The sequence below is a fragment of the Globicephala melas genome, chromosome 3, assembly GCF_963455315.2.
Source record: "Globicephala melas chromosome 3, mGloMel1.2, whole genome shotgun sequence".
Taxonomy (NCBI): Eukaryota; Metazoa; Chordata; class Mammalia; order Artiodactyla; family Delphinidae; genus Globicephala; species Globicephala melas.
In genome coordinates this window covers 29367411-29391629 of record NC_083316.1, presented here as the reverse complement: position 1 = coordinate 29391629, position 24219 = coordinate 29367411, and the positions used below count along the sequence as shown (strand labels likewise).

The following is a 24219-nucleotide window of genomic DNA, read 5'->3' as shown; positions in this document are numbered from 1 at the left end:
CGCGTCCGGAGCCTGTGCTCCGTAGTGGGACGGGCCACGACAGTGAGAGGCCCGCGTACCGCAAAAAAAAAAAAAAAAGTCACACCAAAAGAGGGCCTTTTTTTTCCGGATGCAAATTTGTCCACAATAGGATCAGAAACTCAAGAGTAACAAAGCCTGAAAGGATGCCTCACATTTTTTCTTGATCAGAAATGGGCAGTGGGGAAATAGCTAGGCTGCCTTGCATCTGCTGGTGAGGGCTCTGCTTGGCTCCTGCCTCATGGGACTCCGGACATCCATCTACTGAGGACCCCAAGAATATCTAAGACCCTGGGAAGAGCCCAAGAGCAACCCTGCGTTAAAATGGGAATGATGTCACTGAAACCTCTACCATGTTTCAACACAAAGGCTACGCGGCAAGATATGCAACTAACTCTCCATTATGCACACGTAACCTGTCATAGGGCATACAGCTGAATATAAGAAAAAAGACATTTTGATCTGTTTTCCATCCCAAGATTTTCCAGGAATTTTCCTTTCTTACCTGAAACGTTCAACAAACGGTTGGTCCATAAACGATCGTGGGCAGCGGAAGGCAACCACCCCTCGAGACAGCAGCCGACCAACCACATCTGGGTGGAGGTTTCTGCCCGTGAGGTCTAAGGTCTGCCAGAGAGACTCGTCAAACCTGGGAAAGAGGAGGTGCTGTGCTTGGTAAGCCGGGACACTGGTTACTGGAGGCCCTCGACACCGTTACTAACGTGAGGACACGGCCACTAAATTGCCTTGAAGCAAATTCCGAAGGCATCTTTGTTTTTGACTACACAATTACCTATGATATTTTTAAGGCATTATTGAACAGCTCTTGGTCCTATCACGCATAAGCTTTTATCTTCCTCTTTATATGGATTTCCAATTTAGCTGGTTCAATGCTATCAGGTGCAATGCAATGATCTAGAACCAGAGAATACAATTGCAGGATTCAAATGAATTCGATAACTTTAAAAATGATTGTTCAAATCACTCAACTGATTATCGAACGAGTAGATAGGTTCAAAACGGCCCAAATGATCCCACTTGCCATTTTTGTGAAGCATGAACAGGCTACCTCTATTACCCTAACGAACGTGTAAATGTACCTAAAAGAAGGAAAGTTTTTACAACTTTATTATGAGACATAGTTATCAGACATCTATTAGGAAAAAGTCATAGTTCAGCTCTGTTTTACAATACCTTAAAAGCTTAAAATATATATATATGCACAAAAATATAGGTATATACATATGAACTAATGGGAAGGAAAAAGGTTAAAATATTTAGATTTTAGATAGTGTTTCTGAAGCAAAAACGAGGTGCCAAAATGTACGAAACAACACGATAAAGCTTTAATACCCAGAGATTAATTCAATTTAACAAAAACGTGAGATCAAGCCCATGAGGAGACATTTTAAATATCTACAAGAATTTTACTTTTTAATACTGCTTGCAGACCACTGGCTAGAGCTTCGAAATAATTCTACACAAATTGTCAACATGTTATTCAACCTCCATTATTAAGAAGGCAGGACTGCAGTGCCTGGCATATAACAAGTGCCTAATAAATGTCAGTTATAAATTTTATGACAGTTGAAATGAGGATTAATAGACTCTGCATGGAGAAGACAGCTGGCAGAAAAAGAAAATCAAGATGGGGTCACTTGGGTGGGGATAAGTGAAAGTCAACCACCATTTACCTGCTCCAGTATTCCAGGTGTGCAGACCTCTCTGTGGCTCTTCTAAGCAGATACAGTCAGCCCTCCCTATCCATGGGTTCTGCATTCGCGGATTCAAGCAACCACACATCCCCGGATACAGAGACAGACTGTCTTACGCCATTTTATATAAGGGACTTGAGCATCTGTGGATTTTGGTATCCACAGGAGGTCCTGGAACCAATACCCAAAGGATACCAAGGGACGACTGTAGCCCACTCCTGTAAATACCTAGAGTGTCTTATTTCCAGCACACCCGTGAATAGGAAGGGTAGGGGCTCCTGCTGTCTCACAACGAGAGTCCTAGATGTGTGGAGGGAGAGGAGAGACAGATGGCCTTTAAGCACAAAGCGAAGCATGGCCAGAGGTTAATGGGTAGGAGAAAAGGTGAAGATGGAAAGGCAGTCATTTCCTCCCCGCTTCTGGCCCGTCACTGCCATCCCAGCTCACCAAGACTCCCCCTGTGCAGCTCACCGTCCACACTTGAAAAGTGCTGCCCCTGAACCAACAAAAACCCCAACAACTGTCGGCTGCCACGCGCTGAACGTTTCTATGAGCTGAGCACTGCCCTGGCATCTTTATACCGCATCCTCACAGCGGCGCTGTCCTGAAGGTACCGTCACCCCCATTTAATATATGGGGGGGGGACTGAAGCTCAGAAGTGTCAAGAACCTCACTCAGGTTCCCCCAAAGCCTAAGTGGCAGAGGCTGGCTTTCCACTCAGGTCTAATGCCAGAGCCTCGAGTTCTCTCTCACTGCACTCACTGCCCAGCCCAGCCAGTGGGTGGGCAGCAGCTATGCCTTCGCGCACGCCCATCACTCCCCTCACTCTCAGTACGTTGCCCAATAAACACGGGCTACACTGAATACAGGGAAAGGAGGTTTTCAGAAATGGGGTAAGTCACTTCCGGTAGCTCCCTCCCTTCACTCTGAAATAAGACACTGATTTTAATGAAAGGGAGAAGATACCTAGTTTGCTTTGTGCTGCTATATTTTTCTTGGTTTTCAGTTTCACCAGACCCAAATGAATAAATAAATAACCCTTCTTTTCTCCTCATCCACATACAGCAGAAGGGGGTGAAAAATACTTACGCTAGATGATACCATCTCTTACAAACACTGGAGACTTTCAGAAGTTCAGGGAGGCACAGACAGGAGAAGATTCCTAAGAGCAGCTCGTCTGGAAGGGAGTCCCATGAAACACCTTTGAGGGGGGAAAAAAAAGAAAAAGTGTCTTCCCATCACCATTCTTTTGCCCTGTCAAGTCTACTGAGCCTTTTCATGCACTTCAAGCATATACAACACGTTGCTTAAACAGGGGAATTTAATGTTAAATGAATTCCTCATCCTCACAAATGCTTTTCTGTTTACCCAGTCTATGTACCCTGAAGTGGGTACCATACTTTTTCAGCAAAGGAGAAAAGAGAATATCAAGAATACTTTTCATGGGCTTCCCCGGTGGCACAGTGGTTGAGAGTCCGCCTGCCGATGCAGGCAACGCGGGTTCGTGCCCCAGTCTGGGAGGATCCCACGTGCCGCGGAGCGGCTGGGCCCGTGAGCCATGGCCGCTGAGCCTGCACGTCCGGAGCCTGTGCTCCGCAACGGGAGAGGCCACAACAGTGAGAGGCCCACATACCGCAAAAAAAAAAAAAAAAAAAAAAAAGAATACTTTTCATAACATTCTTCTCTTCAGTGCCCACCAGCCAGTCTTAGGCAAGAACGATACTGACAGTGGTTCACAGCAAGTCCCACGCCGCTCAGATCTCACACAGCAATGTCTAAGACATCACGATGCTTTTGGTTGCTAAGGAACGCCTCACTTCTCTCTGAAGTGGATTCGGTGGTGGATTTATCAAGTAGTGACCTTATTTAAAAGGCAAAACGAACCTTCCTCCCTCTTCTTTCAGGTTTACAGAAAGCACTCAGAAGTCAATTTACCTAAAAGTGCAATATCAAAAAGGTGTTCTCATCTATTAATTCAACAAATACGTACTGAGCACTTAACTCTGACGCCAGAGATCGTTTCAGGTGTTGGAGCGAAAGCAGAAAACAAGACAGACAGAATACTTTTTCATGGAACTTACATTCCGGCGGGAGAAAACGATCATATGATACTAGATGATACGCTAAAAATTGTTCAATATGTTAAAAAGTACATGATATGTTAAAATTGATTAGTGCTATGCAGAAAACTTACCTGGGATAGAGGACAGGATGGGGAATACGGGGGCCAGTTTTCAAAGTCTGAGCACAGTGGCCAGGCAAGACCTTACCGAGCCGGTGATCACTGAGCAAAGGCTGAACAGAGAGGGGGGCCAGCCTTGTGAGTCTCTGGGGTGTGTCTGAGGTGCAGGAACAGCATGTCTGTTTTAAGGAACAGCAAGGAGGCCAGTGTAGAACAGAGTGAACAAGTTGTGGGAATGATGGAAGAGGTCAGAGGGGTGGGGTGGGGGCCGGGTCAGGCAGGACTGGAGGAGCCTCAGCTTTGACTCTGAAGGGGGTTCTGAGCACAGGAATGACGGCATCTCACGGAGGTTTTAAAAGGATCACTCTGGCTGCTGTGTGCAGAATAAACTGGAGGGAGAAAAAGGTGGATGCAGGAAAACCAGTTTTCTTAGTCTTATAAAAGCAAACTCTAAACAGCTATTCAACAAGTATTAAACTCTCACATATGAATGTACAGATTAACCCACAAGATCGGGTTAACATGACAATGGCCTAGAAGGAAATAAGTGTGCACCAAAGAAATACTGAGTGATTTAGATTAGATTAGAGTGGTTAGATGAGTTCAATAACTTGCCTTCTCAGTCTCTCTCTACCTCCAATCCATCTGCTACACCAATTCCAGTGCTATCCTCTCCTCTCTGTGATGGTTAATTTTAGTATCAACTTGACTGGGTCAGGGGGTGCCCAGATATTTTGGTTGAACACTATTCTGGGTGTCTCTGTGAGGGTGTTTCAGGATGAGATGAACATTCGATCAATGGACTGAGAAAAGCAGATTGCCTTCCCCAGTTGTGGGCTTGCCTCATCCAATCCAAGGCCAGGTTAGACCAAAAGGCTGATGAACGGAGAACTGTCTCTCTCTCCTGTCTCTGAGCTGGGACCTGGGTCTCCTCCTGCCTTCAGACCTGGATTGAAACTTGTACCATCTGCTCTGCGGGGTCTCAGGTCTTTGGGACTGAAGATCTTGGGACTTTTCAGCTTCCAGGACTGCGCAAGCCAATCCCTTATTAATAAATCTCCCTATATCTCCTATTTGTTCAGTGTCACTGGAGAACCCTAACACTCCCACCTCCCCATTTAAAAGGTGTCAGTATTTACTGAACACGGACATTACACCAGGCTCTGTGGAGAACACGATGGAGAGCTGGAGAGAGCATGGAGGAGAGTGATAAACGTGGCAGTCCGACTCTTTTCTCCTATTCCTGGGCAATCTTTTGAAAACGTCCATGCCCGTCCCTCAATGAGACCCTTCAGTGGTGTCCCTTGAATATTCAGCCTAAAGTCTATACTGCTTAGCATGAAATTCAAAGCTTTCTGGCAGTGCCCCACTTATTTTTCTAGGTTCGTTATCTAGAAATATGCTCCAGTCATTTGGAGCTACTTGGAATTCTCAGAATGAGTCATCCTTCGTCACATCTCAATGCCTCTGTACATGCTGTGCCCGCCCCCGACTGCTGTTAATTTAACATCAAGTGGCCATTAATGCCCCAACTCCTATGGACGGCCTCCCATGACATCACCAAGAACAGGTGGCTTTTTAAACCACGATTTCATTATTTGCTTACTCACCTGTGTAGGCCCCCACAAGGCCATGGGTTCTTGAGAATGAGAACCCGATTTTTTTTCTTTTTTTAAACAGTCTTTGTATTCTAAGGACACAATGTCTGATACATTCATCCATTCATATATTTATTGAACATGTACTATATGCTGGGATCTGTTCTACAGACAAAGATGAACAAGGCATGGCCTGCTCAGTCTTTCAGAGACACAGATAAATAAACAGGAAATTCCAAGCAAGTATCACCATGGGCTGCAGTAGGGTTCAGGGTGCTGTGCTGTGCTGCGCAGGGTATGGGGGTGGAGCAGTGGTCAGGGAAGTAGCCTCTATGGAAACATGAGGAGGAGAGATGCAGCTGCTCAATGAACCCCTGCCCCTCCCTCTCTAGAGAATAAAATAAAGGACTGACTGAGGCTCTGAAACCTAGGGGCAGATGGAGGAAGGCAGATAGATCGTCCATGCTGAGCCTGGACCATGTTCTGGGCAGGTAGCTCCAACAAACCTCCATCACTGCCACACAGCTCCTGGTCCAAGGTCAGTGTGGACAGAGCGTCTCCAACAGGGCTCCTGTCCTGCTCCCCAAACTGGAGAAAAGTTTTTCTTCCATTAACTCTTCTTAACTCCCTGACCTCTGCTGCTTCTTGCGTATACAGATCAGATGCTGGCATTTCATTCGGCAAAAAAATCACACACTTAGTCACTTCGAACCTAACATGTTGAGATTTTTACTATGATCTGCACAGACCATCCTGACACCACGTGCTTGACCCCCGCCACAAGTGTAAGGACTACTGGATTGAGGAAGGAGCACAGCGTCGACTGGAATTCGACTACGTTGCCTCCAAGACTACGAACCTTAGGCAAGTTACTCAATCCCTCTGGGGCTCGGTTTCTTCATCTGTAGGAATGGGAATCAGAAGGTTTATCTTGCAAAGTTGTTCACTATGAAGATTAAATAACTTATGACAAGAGGTTAAGCAGCGGAGAGTCAAACTTTCTCTTTCTTGCCTCTACTCCTCTCCTTTCTCCATAAAATCTGTACATTTTCCTCTTGTAACCTTTTCTTTTCAATGCTGCTTGAATGTTCACCTACGTGAAAACACCCACGGTGGGAGTAGGGTTTGGACAAGGGCTGCCTGGTATGATTTACTGAGACCCCCAAACTGTCTTCTACCCAAGTTTGGGATCCCCAGAAGCAGATCCTGAGAACATGAACTAAAGTAGTTTATTTGGGAAGTGATCTCAAAAGTACTGGAAAGAGTGAGGCGAGACATGGAAGGGCAGGAAGCCAATTTGGGTATGTGAATAAGCAGATTACCGCTATGGGCAACTGGGTTTCAAATCTGCAGGGCACTCCAGGGAAGCATATGGCACCTGCCCCAGAGTGGTCCCAGCCAAGGGCACAGGTGCTGGGGCATTAATCCACCAACTGCTGTCAGTCATTGGTTGGCGGCTTCTGGGAAAGGGCAGGAATGTTGACTGCCTAGCACCTCTGCCCAGAGAAAGCCCTCAAACACAGTGTCATCTACATGGAGGAGAAAGCCTTCGGCATAAAAGGGAATGGTGACCTTCAAGGAGCTATGGATGGGGCACCAAAATGTCTACCAAAGATGGTGAGGAAAGGAAATAGGGAAGCTAGTTGTGAAGTGTAGGGCAGGAGAAATAAAGAAAGTAATGAACTTGATGCTTCCCATTTTATTAGAAAGACATAAGAAATCAAGAACAATTAGAATATGAGATCAGTCATTCACATGCTAGAAGGAAAATGTGGCAAGCGATGAATGCAGATGTTTTCCGAGGACAGCAAAGCCAGGCAATGAAGCCACACAAGTAAGCTAAGTCTAGAATTAGGAGGGCTTTGCACTGCAACGTCCACCTTCACCTGCCCAGCTCCTAGCCATCCTTCAGACCTCAGCTTAAGTGTCACTCTCTCAGAGGAGCATTCTCAGGTCACCACCACAGCCCCCATACCCAGATTTGCACATCTAGCACCCAGCACAATACCTGACACGTAACGGGCATTCACTAGATCATTGCTCAATGCGTTATACCTTTTACTCCCCCTTCACGCAAACTGTGAATGTGCTAATGCTGTATCTGTGTGACCGGTTAACCTTCCTTAACCGATTAACTGCTACACCTGGTGCCTAGGACAAACCTGGCGATGAACATTAGAAAGTACTCAACTGATATTACACAAAGGAATGACTGACACCCAAGAGAAGAATGCTGGCTTTATTTTATAGACAGGCAAGACTGTCGGCCTCTTAGGACCAGTTTCCTCATTTGTAAAATGACAAGGCTGGCCCAAGGCTCCACTTCGATATACATTCCTGGGTGACTAACTAATGCACGGGTGTGTAAGCACCGTCCCTGCCTGGCGGCCTCAGTGGGAGACAAACTAATAGACAAAAACATAACCTGACGTTTAAAACTGCCATTTACCGAGAGCCCTAAAACGTCTCAGACGTTTATTAATGCACACTGATTCTAATGTGTCCGTGTCCTAAGTTGTAGTATCCCGTTTTATAGATGAGGAAACTTGTCTTAGCGGGGTTATTAATTAACCTCACCAAGGTGCTATCAACGATTAGGTGGCAGAGCTAAGAGGCCAACGTGGGTCACTTCTGTCTGTTTCCAAACCCCACATCCTGAGGTGAAGGCACAGAGCCACAGAGGAGGATGTCTGAAGTCTGGCCAGGTGGTACGGGGCACAGTACCTGCAAAGGAATGGCACGGCCCTGTAGGTGTGTGGGGGGGATGAGGCTAAAGACAGAAACCCGGGGACACAGGTAGTGTCCTCTGTCAGTCTTGGAGGTGGGGGGGAGGGGCTTCACGAGAAGATGTAACTGTGACTAAAGGGACAGGTCACACAATCAGCAAATGGCAGACTGGGAATCCAAACCCAAGTCTGACTCCAAATCCTGCTCTCTTTCTACCCTAGGATTCTCTCTCCTATTCTGAGTACTTACTTTTCTACAAGTTTTTTACAAGGTGAGAATTAAATCTGACTTGCTACAGAAAAAGGAATCTATCAGGGCTTGGGAGGGAGGGGAGAGCGGAGAGGGAAGTAAGACAAAGATGCCGAGAGCTCTCAGCGGGTCAGCGAGCAGATGGAAGGCGCGACGGCCAAGAAAATGCACAGCCTCGGCGAGCAGCCAAGTCCCCAGGGCTCCATGGAGCCGATCACAGGACCGCACTGACGCTGATTCTAGGGCCCCTGGTGGGGGTGAAGGCCACGGGGCGGGGCAGGGGGCGCTTCACAGCCTGAAACTGGGTGCTGTTCCAGCAGAAGAGGCAGCGTCTGTCTTCATGTAGCTGCCCCCGGGGCTGGTATCCAGGCTTGGGATATGCTTAATCTAATTTTACTTCCCATATTTAATTCTCAAAACATCGACCATCTGTTTCCTGGATTCCTGACTACACTGCTGCCTGGTCTGTCTGCCCAGAGAGGATGAGAAAGTCCAGAGCGAGTCTTTCTTCCACTCACCTCTTCTAAACCCTCCAAGGCTGCACACCAGACCTGCACAGTAAGGAGAAGAATCAACCCCACGGACTCTAGTCTTCAACGACACGGAAGCAGTTCAACATACTACGGAGCCTTGAAAGGTGAAAACTGGCCAGATTCACAAACTTGTGAGTCACCACCCTCAGCCACCAGTATCACCACTTATTCCTCCGGTGTAAAGCCAGCTGTCCACTTCTGTAACCTCATCACCTCCCATCCTCTTGAAGTCCTCTGGAAACAGTGCTTGTTGAAGAGTTTTCGATGCATTAGGACTTCGCAGTATAGGTCACACCTTACTCGACATGTTTATTTCTTGGAACATCACCTATACTCAGATGCAAATTCAAACTCCAAAGTCATCTCAGTCTTTGATCCTTAAAGCCACCCGTCTCTTTAAGCACAGATAAACAATTATACGTGAAGGATAAGCAGGTACAGGTATTCACATCTACTGTTTTCTGGGGTTTTTGTTTGTTTGTTTTTTAAGGGTGGAGGCTCACCTCATGTTCATGCTTTTGCTAGCTTGTTTTAAGTATTAACAACTCATGCTTCCTTTCTGGGAAACTACAAACAGATTCTGCCATCCGGGATGAGGTTTCCTTCCTCTTCCTACAAATCATTAAGAGAAACACTAGACCATGCTAGCTCTTGGTATTTTGGGTTTTTTATTTTTATTTTTTGGCTGGCTAGACAGAACTGAAAAAAGCAAAACAGGAAAAAACTAAAACTGGGGTCCTCGATGACCCCTCTCAACCCCATATTTCTATGCTCAACCCTGGGATGTGGGAAGAGTAACTAAGAAACCATGGAAATTGGGATCTGGAGAATTAGGTACAGGGTACAAGCTCTAGGAGAGCAGGATCTTTGGTCCGTTATGTTCACTGCTGGATCCCCAATCTCTAGAACGATGCTCCATCAACATTTGCTGAATGAATGAAAGGAAGCTAGAGGGCAAAGAAAAGGTTCTTGGGAGGGTCCTGTAAAGGCTCTTTCAGAGCTGAGTTTTGGGAGCTGTGGGCTGAGATTCATGGGTGAGTCATGAGGTCAATTTATTTGATGAGCATTGTTTTGAAAGAATGGAATGGAAGAGCATAGGAAATACCTTAGTAAGGAGAAATCTAGTTTTGTGAAATTTTGGTTCCAGATACACACCCAGCATTGCAATGTAAAATATATTTCTTATTGGTTATTAAAAAACAAAAAGGAAAGAAAGAAAGGGAGAGAAAGGAGGAAAAACGTTTGCCTGGGGATATTGAAAAGCAGATTCCCAGGCTCAAGGCAGGACTTCTGGGATCAGAATCTCTGGAATTTTGCACTTTGAACATGTTCCCTTGGGGATACCAGCAGGCTCTAAACTTTGGAGTCTCCAGTCTGAAAACCACTGTGGGGCTTGGAATCTGAAGCAGTTTAACAGCCACGGGAGAGCTGATCAACAAATCAGTTCAAGAGCGTTTCCATGGCTGTGCCCTGTTTGGGAGGTCGGGGGTGGAGAGATGGGGGGTGCAGAAGACGGGGGACCAGGACAGGCATTTAACAACCATGAATAAGATGCAGTTGTTCTCTTTCTGTCCATTACTGACCTCATCACTGGGCCATTTCCTCCTCCCGACTCCTTCTACACACTCACCCCAAAGGTCAATCAGACCTGTCCTGGTATGGGTTGGCCACAACGTTTTCCTCTCCCAAACTAAACAGATGAAGAGGATTTAGTCACCAGATGTGAGCCTGGCTTGGGGCCGGCAGAAAAGAGAGACTGCCAAGTGAAGAACCAAGAACAACTCACACAGCCCAGGGCCACTGTCATCAGATAGCAACGGAAAGCAGGTGTGGCCTGTTCCAGCCGAATCCTGCAGCGCTCTTAGCCACCTGTCCCGACAACTGCAGACAAAACTCGCTTGCATGATGATCCAGCACCACTGGAGGCCCAGGGGGAACCCTCTACACCAGCTGTCCCTCACCCTGCATCCTGGCTCTAACCCTCCCCCTCCACACCAATTAACCAATCTCTCCCGTGCGTAATTCCACGCACAGACACAGCATAGAACTGGTTTCCCTCCCTGCCTCTCTCTTAGGTCACAACAAACATAAAACTCACGATTTTTTTTCTCTTACTTCAGATAAATATATATTTTTGAAGTCAATTTTAACAGTCTAGACTCAGTGACTGGACCATTTCCAGATCCTTCTCTCTTTTCTCAGAGTCTCTGCTTGGCTGAGTAGAAGGAGGAAGCGTGTCTACATCCAGTTGGCATCATCATGGAAGCTTTGGGTCAATCTGGCACAAGGGGCTCCCTCCCTCTGGCCTCCTAGAGCATCTGCTGCCTGAACCACTCAGCAGCTGCTAGTGCGTGAGCTGCCATCTTTTGCTGTGAGCTTCTCTTACTATGTATTCTCTTTTCTCCTCAACTTGACTTGCAATTTCCTAGAAGATGGCAGCCATCCCTTGATCTTCTGTCTTGTTTCCATAATGCCTTGCTTTAAAAATGTCATTTGTATTTCCACCCGTGTGTGTGAATGTGGAAGGACACACAGCAATCACTCCACGTCAGAAGCTATCAGCACTAAAGTCATCAAAAGCTGCTCATCTTAGCAGGAAGTGTCTTTCACCACATTTGGTTAGTCAAGCACCAAATTGCTCGTGCTGCATTCCAGACACTAAAAATAGCAGCAACATTCAATTTTGAAGCAAAAAGATCTACGTGAACAGGGTCAGGAGAACAGGATTAAGGACGAAAGACAAGTGAAGTAGCCTCTCAATTGGGTGTCATTTTGTCCACCAAATTAACGGGATTTACTTGTTGAGTGTTATGTGCAGGCAGCATGCTAAGGGCTCTATGTACACTCTTTCATCTAATCTTCACAGTAATCCATGAAGTGGATATTACTATCCCATTTCACAAAGAAACTAAGGAACAGATAGCTCAAACAACTTCCCAAGGTTGGTAAACAGCACAATTGGGATTCGAAGCCAGACGTGCCTGACTTCACCATGATCCTTCACTGCCTTTCTAATTAATCCAACACCAAATATAGAAAAGGTCAAAAGCCAAAAAAACAGATTTTTTTTTTTTTTTAAAGCAAGCGAGCAACCAACCAACCCATCAACCGTCCTCAAAGAAAGCCAGATGGGGGAATTCAGGAATATACTTATTTACCTTGGCTCTGCTAGACTTCATCTTTATTTCTTGACTCTGTCTCTTCTTCTCCATCATGACCCACCCAATTTCAGTTTAGACTGTGATAACCTCTTCTACAGACAATTTCAAAGTCTCCTAAGTCTGTCCACTCTAATGTCAGGATCTATCCAGAAGCTGACCGCTGCTTATACTACTCCCACACCTCTCGACAAGTCTCTAAGCTTTACCCTCAACTCCCCAAAGTTTAGTCTCATCACATCAGTGTGTCCTTTTAAAAGGTCACATCACAACTCTGCTCAATAGCACCTCTAGCCCGTCTCCCACTACTCTCCCCTTTGCTCATCCACTCTGGGAATATGGCTTCCTTATTGTTCCTTGAACAAACATAACCTTCCTCTGCCCCAGGGTCTTTGCACTAGCTGCTCCCTCTGCTTGGGGCTCTCTTCTCCAAGATACTTGCATGGCACATTCCTTCATCTCCTTTAAGCCTTTGTTTAGAGTTCACTGTCCAAGCGAGGCATTCCCTTAATACCCTACAAACCAGCTTCCCATCCCAGGACCTCCAATCCCTCTTGGCTTGTTCTATTTTTGTTTTTAGCCATAGCACTTATTCTCATATACTGCACACCAGACTTATGTTTACTGCATCCTCTCTCTAGAACAGAAGCTCCATGAGGGTAGAAATGCTTTGTGTTGCTCACTGCTGTATCCCCAGCACCTAGAACAATGCCTAGCACACAGAATGTGCTCAGCAAATATTTGCTGAATTAATGTTTTACATGGCTTGCCAGCAGGAAAAACTGATAACCCCGGGTCAATGCACTATGTTTACCTTATGGGCTTTGAGTACTCCCGGGGCTCTGATCCACTCTGGGAGGCATTTATTCACCTGCTTGAGAAGCCTGGGAACTGGGAGCTATTAAGAGCAGAATGATGTGGTGAGTTCTACATTTTAATCAGTTCACTCTAGCTCTGGGGGATGGATCTGGGGAGGTTAAGGCTGGAATTATGAGTCCATTCCAGTAATCAGGCAAGAGATGATGAGAGCCTGAGAAATATTTAGGAGACAAGAGGGAAAGATTCAATGATTGGTTGGATGTTGGGGGATGGTGGGAATCTGACTAACCTTCAGGTTTGGGGGTTGGGGAACTGAACAGATAACACGGTTAGTAATGAAGACAGAGCATACAGAAGAATCTCACTTGGGAATGGACCTGGGAAGATAAGTCTCCTCCCCTTAGTTCAACATTCACTTTAGCAGCCCCTTGACAAATAACTAAAGTGATTACGGCAAAAAGCTCAACCAGGGCTACAGAGCAGCAGAATATAAACAAAAAGAATCCTAGAGGATCATCGCTTTGTTCCCAGTTGTCAGTGGCAGTCAGCTGGCCTTTGACCAGGCAGAGTCCCTCCTAAAGAAAGAGTATGGAGTGTCTTTTCATGGGTTAAAAGTCGGTCGTGCCCCTTAAGAGATACACATACCAACATTTCTGTAAACTTCAGAGACAATGAGTTGTCCCATTTCTTTGGAAAATAACTTCAGAATTCAGCAATTTTAAAAGGGCCCCATCCTAAAGACCCCTGAACAAAGGTTTACCAACAAAATAGTTTAATCCACCACTTACTGGACTGATAGTTTTACCCTCATACCTTACCTGGAAAGTTCTCTCGATTTAGCTTAGGTCTGCGGACAATCACAAAGTCCTTGTCATTCCCTTTGCTCTTTAGCCGTTTTCGTGGGGGGCTCTGCGGGTGGCCCAGGTTTGAAAGCAGTTCCTGGGGGATGTTCTCACTGTCCACCTCCTCCTTCTCCAGGGCGGAGACCCCCATGCCTGAAAGCAGTTCAGAAGTCTTGCTAGAATCCCATCCCCACGTGAAGCTGGTGGTAACGTTGCTACTCTGGTCGGGAATCTCCTGGAGGTGTTTCCTGCAGAAACGCACAATAGCCCCACGTTCCTTTCAAAAACACACCCGTAAATAATTCCAAGGTAGGCCTAAAGGAAGCTGCAAGTTACTCATTGCAGAAAACTTTCACAGCAGCTAACTAAATTGCATTTCTACGCGCCGGCGGTGAGTTCCCAAGAATAAAAGAGAAAATAACCAAACAAATCGAACACTTCGAAAAGTCTTTTCGATTTACGATCATGCAGAAGGCCTCAAGAATTTCTTAAAGTGGAAGGAACAGACAAGGAAAGAGGGAGGGCAATCATACAGTGATTGAAAACAGCAGCCGGAAAGCCCAATAAGGGAAGCCAAATAAAATCGCACGCTGATCACCGCGCTAAAGCATCCACCCATCCACGTTTTCCCAAAGAAGAGGCCAAGCAACCATTCACATTACAGCATTACTAACAATATTAGCAAGTAGCAAAATTCGCGGCCTAAAGGAATTAAGACGGTCCATTCATGTCTGCCCCTTTTTGCAATCGGTTTACCTGTGCATGGCGTCCGCAGGTTCGGGAGTTTTAAATGCGTGCATTAATTGCAGAGGTGCCCGCCTCCTGGATTCCCGCTTTGGCGCGCGGCGGCGCACTGCGTGCGGCTCCTGCCCCCAGCAGCTAGACCCGCGAACTCTATCAACGTTGCATCCCCGCCGCGCGCGCAGAATTCTTCTGCCCGCTCTCCTCCACGGCCGCCGTCTGCTGCCCCGCTGCCTGCTGGGAATTGTAGTTTCTGCCCTGCCTGGTAGTGCGGCTGCCTCGCTACTACTTCGTTTCCTTATAGCTTTGCCCGCCTTCAGGATACCCACAACCCCCCGCGGCTACGGGACCGGACGGCCCACAGGGTAGGCGGGGAAGCGGAAGCGGGCGGTGCTCGGGCTGACTGGGAAATGTCAGCTGCTTGATTGGCGTCGGGTTTTCCTTTCCTCGGAACCCGCAGGCCTTCAGGTGACCGCCACCGCCGTCGCCAGGGAGCGTGGGTCCCAGACCCTGGACGGCTGTGGCGGACGCGGGGTTTCCCGGTCTTTCTGGAGGCTGTCCTGCAAGATCGGGCGGTGAGCCTGAGGGGGAGAGCGTGAGGCACTTTGGGGTCTGGGGCGAAGCGCGGGCGGAGAGAGAGGGACCCCGGAGACCCAGAGAGGCCGCCGCCGCGGGGCCCACGTCCCCGGAGTGGAGGCGGTGACCCGCTCCGCCGGCCAGGTGAGAGGTTGCGGCCGCGGGCGTCACACCTGCTCTCCCCGCTGCCCGGAGCTGCGTTCTCCACTGGGGAGAGGGCGGCCCTTAGCACTAGGTCTGTGGACGGGATCCCTTCTTCATCTGTAAAATAGGCACTGTGGCAAGCGACGCTTATTTCACAGGCTTGGAGTCGGGGTCAAATCGGATAACGCGTGTGAAAGCGCTTTGTAGACGAAAACGCGGTTCAGAAGAGAGGCGGCGGTTTAATTTTAGGGCAGCAGGAGATCACGGTGGTTCCTGTGTGCAGTGGCAACGCTGAGCATCCCCTTGCAGCCTCGAGAAGGTTCATACATGCTAACATGAGAACAAATAAGGTGAGTAATTGTTTGCAAAGGGCTTTCAGTGCAACACTAGGCGCCGCCAGCAAAGCCATTCGGTTGCTCACTCTCAACCAGCTTCTTTCTGTTTGCCTCGCCTCCTGAAAGCACGCTGCTTTTAGCCTCTGTCCGCGGAGAAGAGTTTGGAGCTGGTTGGAGTAGAGAGAGTGCCATACTCCGGGTAGGATGACCCTGCGAAATGCATTATGCAAACTGTACTGTAACTGTGACCCTGGGAAAGCAGTGGAAGAGAGATAGGGGAATAGCTTCCAACCCTAATAAAAATGGAGAGGATGTATAAGGTTCAGAAGTAAGCAACCCAGCGTCATAAATATATTAGAATATTACTTAAGTATGCTGTGTACCATGCCTTTTTATTTCTTTTTTTTTTTTTTAAAAAAGCTTCGATTTACACTGGAATTAAACTACCCTTGCTTGGGTACGTGCTTGTTTCAGACTTGATGCTTAGCTTGAAAAATAACCACTACTTTAAAAAATTAATTGAGGGGCTTTAAAAAAAATTTCTTTAAAAAAAAAAAAGCTTCGATTTACACTGGAATTAAACCTCCCTTGTTTGGGTACGTGCTTGTTTCAGGCTTGATGCTTAGCTTGAAAAATAACCACCTTTTGACAGAGGAAAGCATTCATGAACCTTTAGTTTGTTGCTGAAACTAGGTGAAATTGGTGTAAAGAAGGGATCTGTTCACAGATTGAGTCTGATTGAAACCAGAAGAAGAATATGAGGCTGAATGTTCACAATTCATTAAACTAATGTTACCTGGAAAATACTTTTAAATGCAGTGTTCTGATTTTTTACATAAAGTGACCTTTAAGCAGTTACCTTCGCTTGAAATCTACATCCTTTTCCCTTAAAATTGCAACTCAGAGGAAATATTTTTAACATTAAAAAGTTAGTCTCCTTCAGGAAAGTGAACAAGACAGAGGGCGCTTATAAGCTAATGGAGGAGAAAGAACAAACAAGAAAAAAATATTTAAAATATTTGAGAATAAACAAAGTTTTGAGGTATAAAGTAATTGGGAGAGGCCACTTTAGATAGAGGTCTTATAGATAGGAAGTTCTAACAGATGGGATGATTCTAAATTTAAAGATAAGAAATATCCTCATACTAGGATTTAGCCTGAGAGCTAGGGAACATTTCTAGTTTTCAGAATACTTGGAATGTCTGAATTAGTGGGCACAAGGTCCTTTATAGGACTTCAGAGAGAGCCTGTCAACTTGGAAAATCAAAGTCTTCAAATTGTAGAATAGATATTTCACTAACAGTTTGCTCTGGCAGCAAAAATAGCATACTAAAATGGGAATAATTTTTTTCTGCATTCCTTCTAATAATGGCTGTTCTCTTAATATAGTAAGTAAAAGTTTAACTTGGTAAATTGGTACTTTAATATAAGGAATTGTGTCCATTGAAGACTTGAGATTACCAGCTACATAGAGGTTGCTGTTTGGTCTTTTCAAGAACTGCATTATGATTGCTACTGATGTGGATTATTTTGTTTTCCTGATTAATTTTATTCTTTTAATCTACTCAGCACACCCCATGTCCCATTTTAGTGAGAGAGGTATACCATATTTCTAGAAGTAGAATTACTAGATCAGTATCTAGGACAAATCAATTACATTTTTTTTTATGTCTGCAAATGACATTAGAGTAATTTCTAGTACTCTTTAGAAGTTTCAGATAGAGTACAAAGTGAGTTTGTAAATTGGGAAAATGTTTCTCATACAAGAGGCAAGAGCATAGTTAGTTACAGCGTATTCAATATTAGGGCATAGGACAGGCCAAAAAGGACTAGAAATTACATTCAGCTATAAGCTATGTATATAGCTTATATGTATATATATATTCAGTAGTATATTATTGTTCTTTTTGAAAATCAAATGTGACAAAAGAGATTCTATTTAAATAGGAGTGTGATGTGCTTTTTCCTTAGTTCCATCATAGCATGAAGTAAATCTTAAGATTTGTTAGTGTTTTTTTATGTTATTTAGCTTAGGTGAACAAAAGACTAAGAACAGTTACATAGCAAGAAGTTTTTATCTGCTAATCAAGTTTCAAAAGATTCCTTTTCCCTCAATTAGTTTTATTTTTATTTATTTATTTTTAATTTATTATTTATTTAGTTAGTTTTGGCTGCATTGGGTCTTTGTTGCTGCACGCGGGCTTTCTCCAGTTGCGGCGAGCGGGGGCTACTCTTTGTTGCGGTGCGTGGGCTTTTCCTTGCGGTGGCTTCTCTTGTTGCGGAGCACGAGCTCTAGGTGCACAGGCTTCAGTAGTTGTGATGCGTGGGCTCAGTAGTTGTGGCACACGGGCTTAGTTGCTCTGTGGCATGTGAGACCTTCCCAGACCAGGGATCGAACCCGTGTCCCCTGCATTGGCAGGCAGATTCTTAACCACTGCGCCACCAGGGAAGCCCCTCAATTAATTTTAAAGTAGATCTAAAAGATCTACTTTTTAAAGTAGTTCTCTGCAGTTTAATACTCTCTATAATGGGCAGATTGGGGCAAGAACAGAAGGGCTCTTTCCCAATTCTGATATGCTCTGTTTTCTTTTTTACTTTCCCCATGTAGATTAGAGTCATATATTATACTTAAGTTATGGCAGCCTTAAAACTGCAAAGTTAAAAAGGCTTAGTTAAATTCTATATTAAACATGACTTTATTAGCACTGTCTTTATATATATAAAGAAATAACTGATAGAACGTTTCTACTTTGTTCATTGAAATGAACAAATGAAAACTGAGCAAAAGAAATGATTTAAACAGTCTAAATTGCATTGAGAAAGTATGTCTGGACTGGAGCAGAGACTCTGGTATCCTAATTGTGAGCCTGGCTTTGTAGTCAGGATGCCTCTGAATCCCACTTCTTACCCTCTCTGTGCCATTTTCTCCTCTACTAAATAAGGTTACTAACCTTTCTTACTGGGCTGTGAAGTGTAATTCGATACAGCATGTTAAGCGCTAGCACAATGCTTGGAATCTAGTAAACTCACACAAAATATTAACTACTAGTTTTTTTAAAAAACTATTTTGTTACTAGGAAGGATTCTAAAGATTATTTTCTAATTACCAAAGTAAGTCTTATAATCTCTTTACCTAAAATCTTTAAGGATCCGTTACAGTTCCAGTTGTTTTCTTCTTGCCTACTTACTGGTTGCTACCTCTCTCATGCCTTGCCAAAGGTGGAACAGTTTGTATATGTCCATCTTTCTTCAAAAGGCTTGTTGCTCTTTGGAATTCACTTCACCTGGTTGGTTTGCCAACTCAGCTCATTTTTTAAGATGGCTTCAAAAGATATTACGCCTTTTTTGCATTTTTAGAGTGGAAGTTACATTCTTTTGTGGTATTCTATCTGTATCCTAAGCTGAATTCTCCTTATACCTGAAATCGTTAAACATGGGATTAATGATTATCTTCGGAGGGTTTAAATTTTGATTGGTGGTAAAGAATTGTTGACTTTCATTATTTACATCTAGTTCTGATTCTTTTGATTTTTCATTATTTGGATCTCGAGTTGTCTCCTAGTTTTTATTCACATGTCTGAGTAAAGATACATATTTAAGTTAACACAGTCTGTCTGATGAATCATTAGGTTCTAGTTGGAAATTTTTAATTCAGTTCAGAATCTTAGGTTTTGGCAAAATTTTTGTCCTGTTCTCTTGTTCAATTGATACCAATCTTTCCTTCCTGTCTTTTTCTTTTCTTCCCCCACCCCCTTTTTTTTTTTTGAAAATATTTGGGATGTTTCAGATTCCAAAATGATCTTAACCTCTAAATTTTCTACTTAAAGTGTGTTTAGCCTGAAAAACTATCATCAACCATAAAATACTCAGGAAATAGTACTCCAAGTCAGTAACATTAGTAAACTCATGAAAGGCATTTGAAGGTAGTATTGTATAATATCTTGATGATTGGTAAAAGACTGAATTGGATTTTAAATGTTTAAAACTTTCAGAACTGATATTTTGAAAGGTAGACTGTGCCTGCATATTAGGTACTAAAATATGAGTGAATGAATTGGCATTTTGATTTTAAGTAAAATCTACTTTTGCTGCTGTGGCGTTAATGCCCACCTATGATAGCTTTATGCCTCTTTTTCATTTCTAATCACGTGGAACTAAATTTGGATTTGCCTCCAAATTTTAGCATTTTCTTGTTTTATTTTTGCCTTTTAGCCTAAACACATTATTTTGATAAAGAATATCATTAGAAGGACCATTGTTGTGGTCAAAAGAATATTTGCCCTTTTGCCCCCAAGTATATTTTTGCATAGCTGCACATCGTTACAGTTCAGCAAATGATCCATTTTGCTTCACCTCCATTTTGATCATTTGCCTAGAAGAATGGCAATGTCTTTCTATATGACGTTGGTGTGTCAAGTGTACCTTCTTGACATGGCTTTGACATGTGTTCTATCTCTTTACAATGGACAGAACACAAAGGACAGATGAAGGGGTGTTTGGGCTATCTTACAGACCTAGAGAGGTAATCCTACTTAGTCAGGTGAGGCAAGGGGAGCAATTTCTGTGAACAAGAACATCATTTTTTGTTTTATAGGAATGAGTGTGGGTCCAAGCTGTGGTAACCACAGAGAATGAGAAACAAAAAGCATTTGGTATCCATCCATTCATGGTTTTTTGGGGGTTGGGGGGAAGACCATTTAGGGTAAAGCTATACTTTGAGACCATTGAGGCAACTAGTTATCTTCTGGAAGCACACGGTATGAAGGAAGTGGAGATTAGCAACTAGCATTTATTGAAGATCTACTTTGGAACTCCTTTTGGTGTTTTACTTTTATAACTCACTGGATCTTCATAGCAACCTGTGTGAGGTGATCATATATCCTCATTCAACAGCTTAAATTGCATACAATTACACAATTATTAAATAGAGTTGGGATTTGGAACCCAGGTTTACAGTAATATAATAAAACATTTGTGTTTTAAAATAGTTGTAATTCTAGGCACTTGGTAACACTACAGCAAAATTTTTCATTGTCTAGTTGCTATGTGTTTTACTTTCATATTACTACACTGATTTTTAAATAGTATTAAAATTACAAAAAATACACTTACCATTTGAAATTAAAAGCACACACATACAAAGAAAGAGCAAGAAAGAAAATAGAAGTCATCTCTTTACTACGTTGTGGCACCACTTAGCATTTTGATGTATATTTGTCCATACATATATGTGCGTTTCTTATGTATACTCCCTAAGATCCCACCCATGCCCCTTTTTACATCTCTAAAGTGTGCCTCTGGGTCTCACCTTTCTTCTGGGCTGGAGTAATCTGGTGGGCCCCTTTAATCATTGTCTGTAATGGAGTCTTTCTGTTAGGTGGTCCTTGACTCAGACACAGATCCCTGCTCCCATAGGTCATGGCCAGGTTAGCGGGATTAGTGATTTATGAAACGCTTGGCTGCTTTTGTCAAAAAGGTAATGGACAACAATGAGACTGGTGGACATTTTTAAGACTTGGTGAACTATTTAGTACAAACATTTAAGTTGTTTCTATGTTTTTATGTTTAAATAATGCTGCTGTGAAAAATAATATTGTAGATAAATCTTTGTTCCCATTTTGGTTTTTCTCTAAGTTATTTGAAGAAGTGTTGCTAGGGCCACAAGGATATATACTTTTTTTAAGTTCTTCGATACCTAGTGCCAAATTGCTGTCCACCCTGGCAATGAGTTTTTTTTTAATACACCAAACTTGAGTTGTCCAATCTTTATTTTTATTCGATTTTAATTGATAATTATTTTATGAATTTAATATACAAATAACTAAATCAGATGGAGAATACAGCACCCCTAGCTTTGAACAGAAAATTATTCAGTTGAAACAACTAAAACAGGCTATAGGAATTCGTAAGGAACCTTGGAAACTACTATCATTCTGCACCGTAAAAAAAAATTCCTTATTTAAAATTAGGTACAAGGTCAAAGATATGTACTTTAAAACTATTATTTTCTCATCTCAGGTTAGGGAAATCCCAACTTTCATTTCTAGTTTCATGGGACCCCCTAGGCATAACCTTTTGTCATAACAAGGCAACAAGTGTTCAGTTTGAACTGAAATAAATGGTGTGATGAACAGAATAACAGACCCCCAAGGATATCTATGCCTTAATCCCTGTGGAACCAGTAAATATGACTAGATTATCCAGGTGGGCCCAGTGAGATCAGATGAACCTTAAAAGCAGAACTTTCTTCAAGCAAAGGGCAGAAGAGAAAGTTAGCAGTTTCAAGCATGCAGAGGATTTGACAAGCCATTTCTGGCTCTGAGGTATATAGGGCTGCATGCAAAGACCAGAAAGAAGCCTCTAGAACTAAGGGCAAATGCTAGCTGACAGCCAGCAAGGAAATGAGGATCTCAGTCCTATAACCATAACAAACTGAATTTTACCAACAGCCTGAAGGAACTATGGATTCTTCCCCAGAGTCTCCAGAAAGGAGCCCCTGCTGACACCTTGATTTCAATATTGAGAACTCAGTTGAGCCACACTGTGCCTAGACATCTGACCCACAGAAACTATGAAATATCTAACCTTCAGAAACTATGACACATGGGTGTTGTTTTAAGACACTAAGTTTACAGTAATTCTTTACAACAGCAATAGGAGACAAATACACTGAGTATGGGAAGAGATGTAACCAAATCATTTCTTTATACTAGAATAAAGGATCCATAATTCTTTTTATTCACTATAACATTTAAAAGTACTATGAATCAGACTGAAAAACTGACAGCTGTTATAAAAAAGATAGTAACTAGTAGCAAGTTTATAACTGATTGTTTTATAACTGATTGTGTTGTTTGCTTATACCCATAATCTTATTATGTAACTATTATCGATGTTTCCACATATTTCATTGTTGTTCATTCATTCTTATTTTTATGCATGTTATGTAAAAATCTGTGAATCTAGTTTTTCAGTTAATGTTATGGTAGTTTTCTAATGTTATTGAATAATCTTAACAAATATCCTTTCTTATACTTCAGTAATAGACCATCAACGGTTCTGCCATGCCTTAGCATTTCCTTGCTAATCTCTGATATCCATTCTTTTTTCTATGGTTGTCATACTCCTTGCACTGGACAATTTCAGGCAAAATAAGTATCGAGGTCCAACCATAAAGGGATTTTCATATGATAATTATATTAAATTCACATTGAGTGATTTTTTTCTTAAAAAAGCTGTATCTTAAAGATGGTAACAGTTTTCATCAGCACATTCTACATCGAGCTGTCACCTAACCACTTAATCTATTATTTTTTTTTTTTTGTGGTACGCGGGCCTCTCACTGTTGTGGCCTCTCCCATTGCGGAGCACAGGCTCCGGACGCGCAGGCTCAGCGGCCATGGCTCACGGCCCCAGCCGCTCCGCGGCATGTGGGATCTTCCCGGACCGGGGCACGAACCCGCGTCCCCTGCATCGGCAGGCGGACTCTCAACCACTGAGCCACCAGGGAAGCCCTATTCTTGACTTAAAAATAAGATTAACTCACTGTTATTGTGATGGTACAAGTTGTTTCTTTGAAAATGAAATTTGAAATTTTGAGTAGTAGCAATGAGCAGAGTTCTAAGCCTTTTGAGTTGTAATAAGTATTTGTAAAATTAGTTTTGGGGACAATAACAAGAGTTTCACATTGACTTTGAAGTCAGCAGTAATAAAAAATAGTGTATATACTAAAGCATACAGTAACGTTTTTTATTCATTGGCTTATTCATTCAATAGATATTTTTTGAATAGTGACTGTATGCCAGACACTATTAGAGACATGGGGTACAGTACTGAATAAAATAGTCAAGTCTCAGCTCTCATGGAGTCTGTGTGTGTGTGTGTGTGTTGGGGGGTGTTTTCAGGGAGACAGTAAAGAATATACATTATATCAGGTGGATAAGTGCTTTGAAGAAAAATATAGCAGGATATGGTGATAGAGAGTGACAAATGGGTTTCAATTTTAGATATTTAAGAATGAAAATATTGGTTGAAATCCACAGAGGAATGGAAAGAAACTACTTCAATAATATGAAGAAATAATGAAGTAGTTTATTAAATGTGATTTTTTTTTTTTTTTTTTTTTTTTTGCGGTACGCGGGCCTCTCACTGTTGTGGCCTCTCCCGTAGTGGAGCACAGGCTCCGGACGCTCAGGCTCAGCGGCCATGGCTCACAGGCCCAGCTGCTCCACGGCATGTGGGATCTTCCCGGACCGGGGCACGAACCCGTGTCCCCCGCATCGGCAGGCGGACTCTCAACCACTGCGCCACCAGGGAAGCCCTAAATGTGATTTTTATTTGTGATATTCCATATAGAAGTATTTCTTATGTAAATTTAAATTTAGACTGTTAAAGTACCCAAATTTCTTTATTCTTTTAATAACTAGTTTTGGTTGGAGATCTTTGTTAATTTGACATATTTTATTGATTCTACCTTATTTTATTTTGGTGGGTTGCATCATAATCTTGATTCTCTGTGTTAAGATGTTGATTCATTCCTTGGGATACTGTAGTTAATCCATAGACAAAGAAAAATGCCTGAC

The 24219-nt window shown here is 43.3% G+C and overlaps 2 protein-coding genes across 9 annotated transcripts in view; one reads left to right on the top strand and one right to left on the bottom strand.

The window, feature by feature from the left end:
• The window catches only part of SKP2 (S-phase kinase associated protein 2), a 73766-nt gene extending 58993 nt beyond the window's left edge, over positions 1-14773 (bottom strand). For all 3 annotated transcript variants that reach the window (XR_004036539.2, XM_030843683.2, XM_030843682.2), the window contains exons 1-4: positions 14598-14773; positions 13818-14089; positions 2823-2934; positions 524-667 (exon numbers count right to left, since the gene is read on the bottom strand). Coding sequence is in view for 2 of the 3 variants with exons in the window: in XM_030843683.2 (XP_030699543.1) it covers positions 524-667; positions 2823-2934; positions 13818-14089; positions 14598-14641 (572 nt within the window). In the remaining variant the exon portion in view is untranslated. The remainder of the gene's footprint in view (positions 1-523; positions 668-2822; positions 2935-13817; positions 14090-14597) is intronic.
• Positions 14774-14854: 81 nt separating this feature from the next.
• Positions 14855-24219, top strand: part of LMBRD2 (LMBR1 domain containing 2) — a 55168-nt gene continuing 45803 nt past the window's right edge. For 2 of the 6 annotated variants that reach the window (XM_060295710.1, XM_030843593.2), the window contains exons 1-2: positions 14957-15302; positions 15461-15652. The gene's annotated coding sequence lies outside the window, so the exon portion shown is untranslated. The other 4 variants (XM_060295709.1, XM_060295707.1, XM_030843592.2 and 1 more) reach the window with 4 other exon arrangements.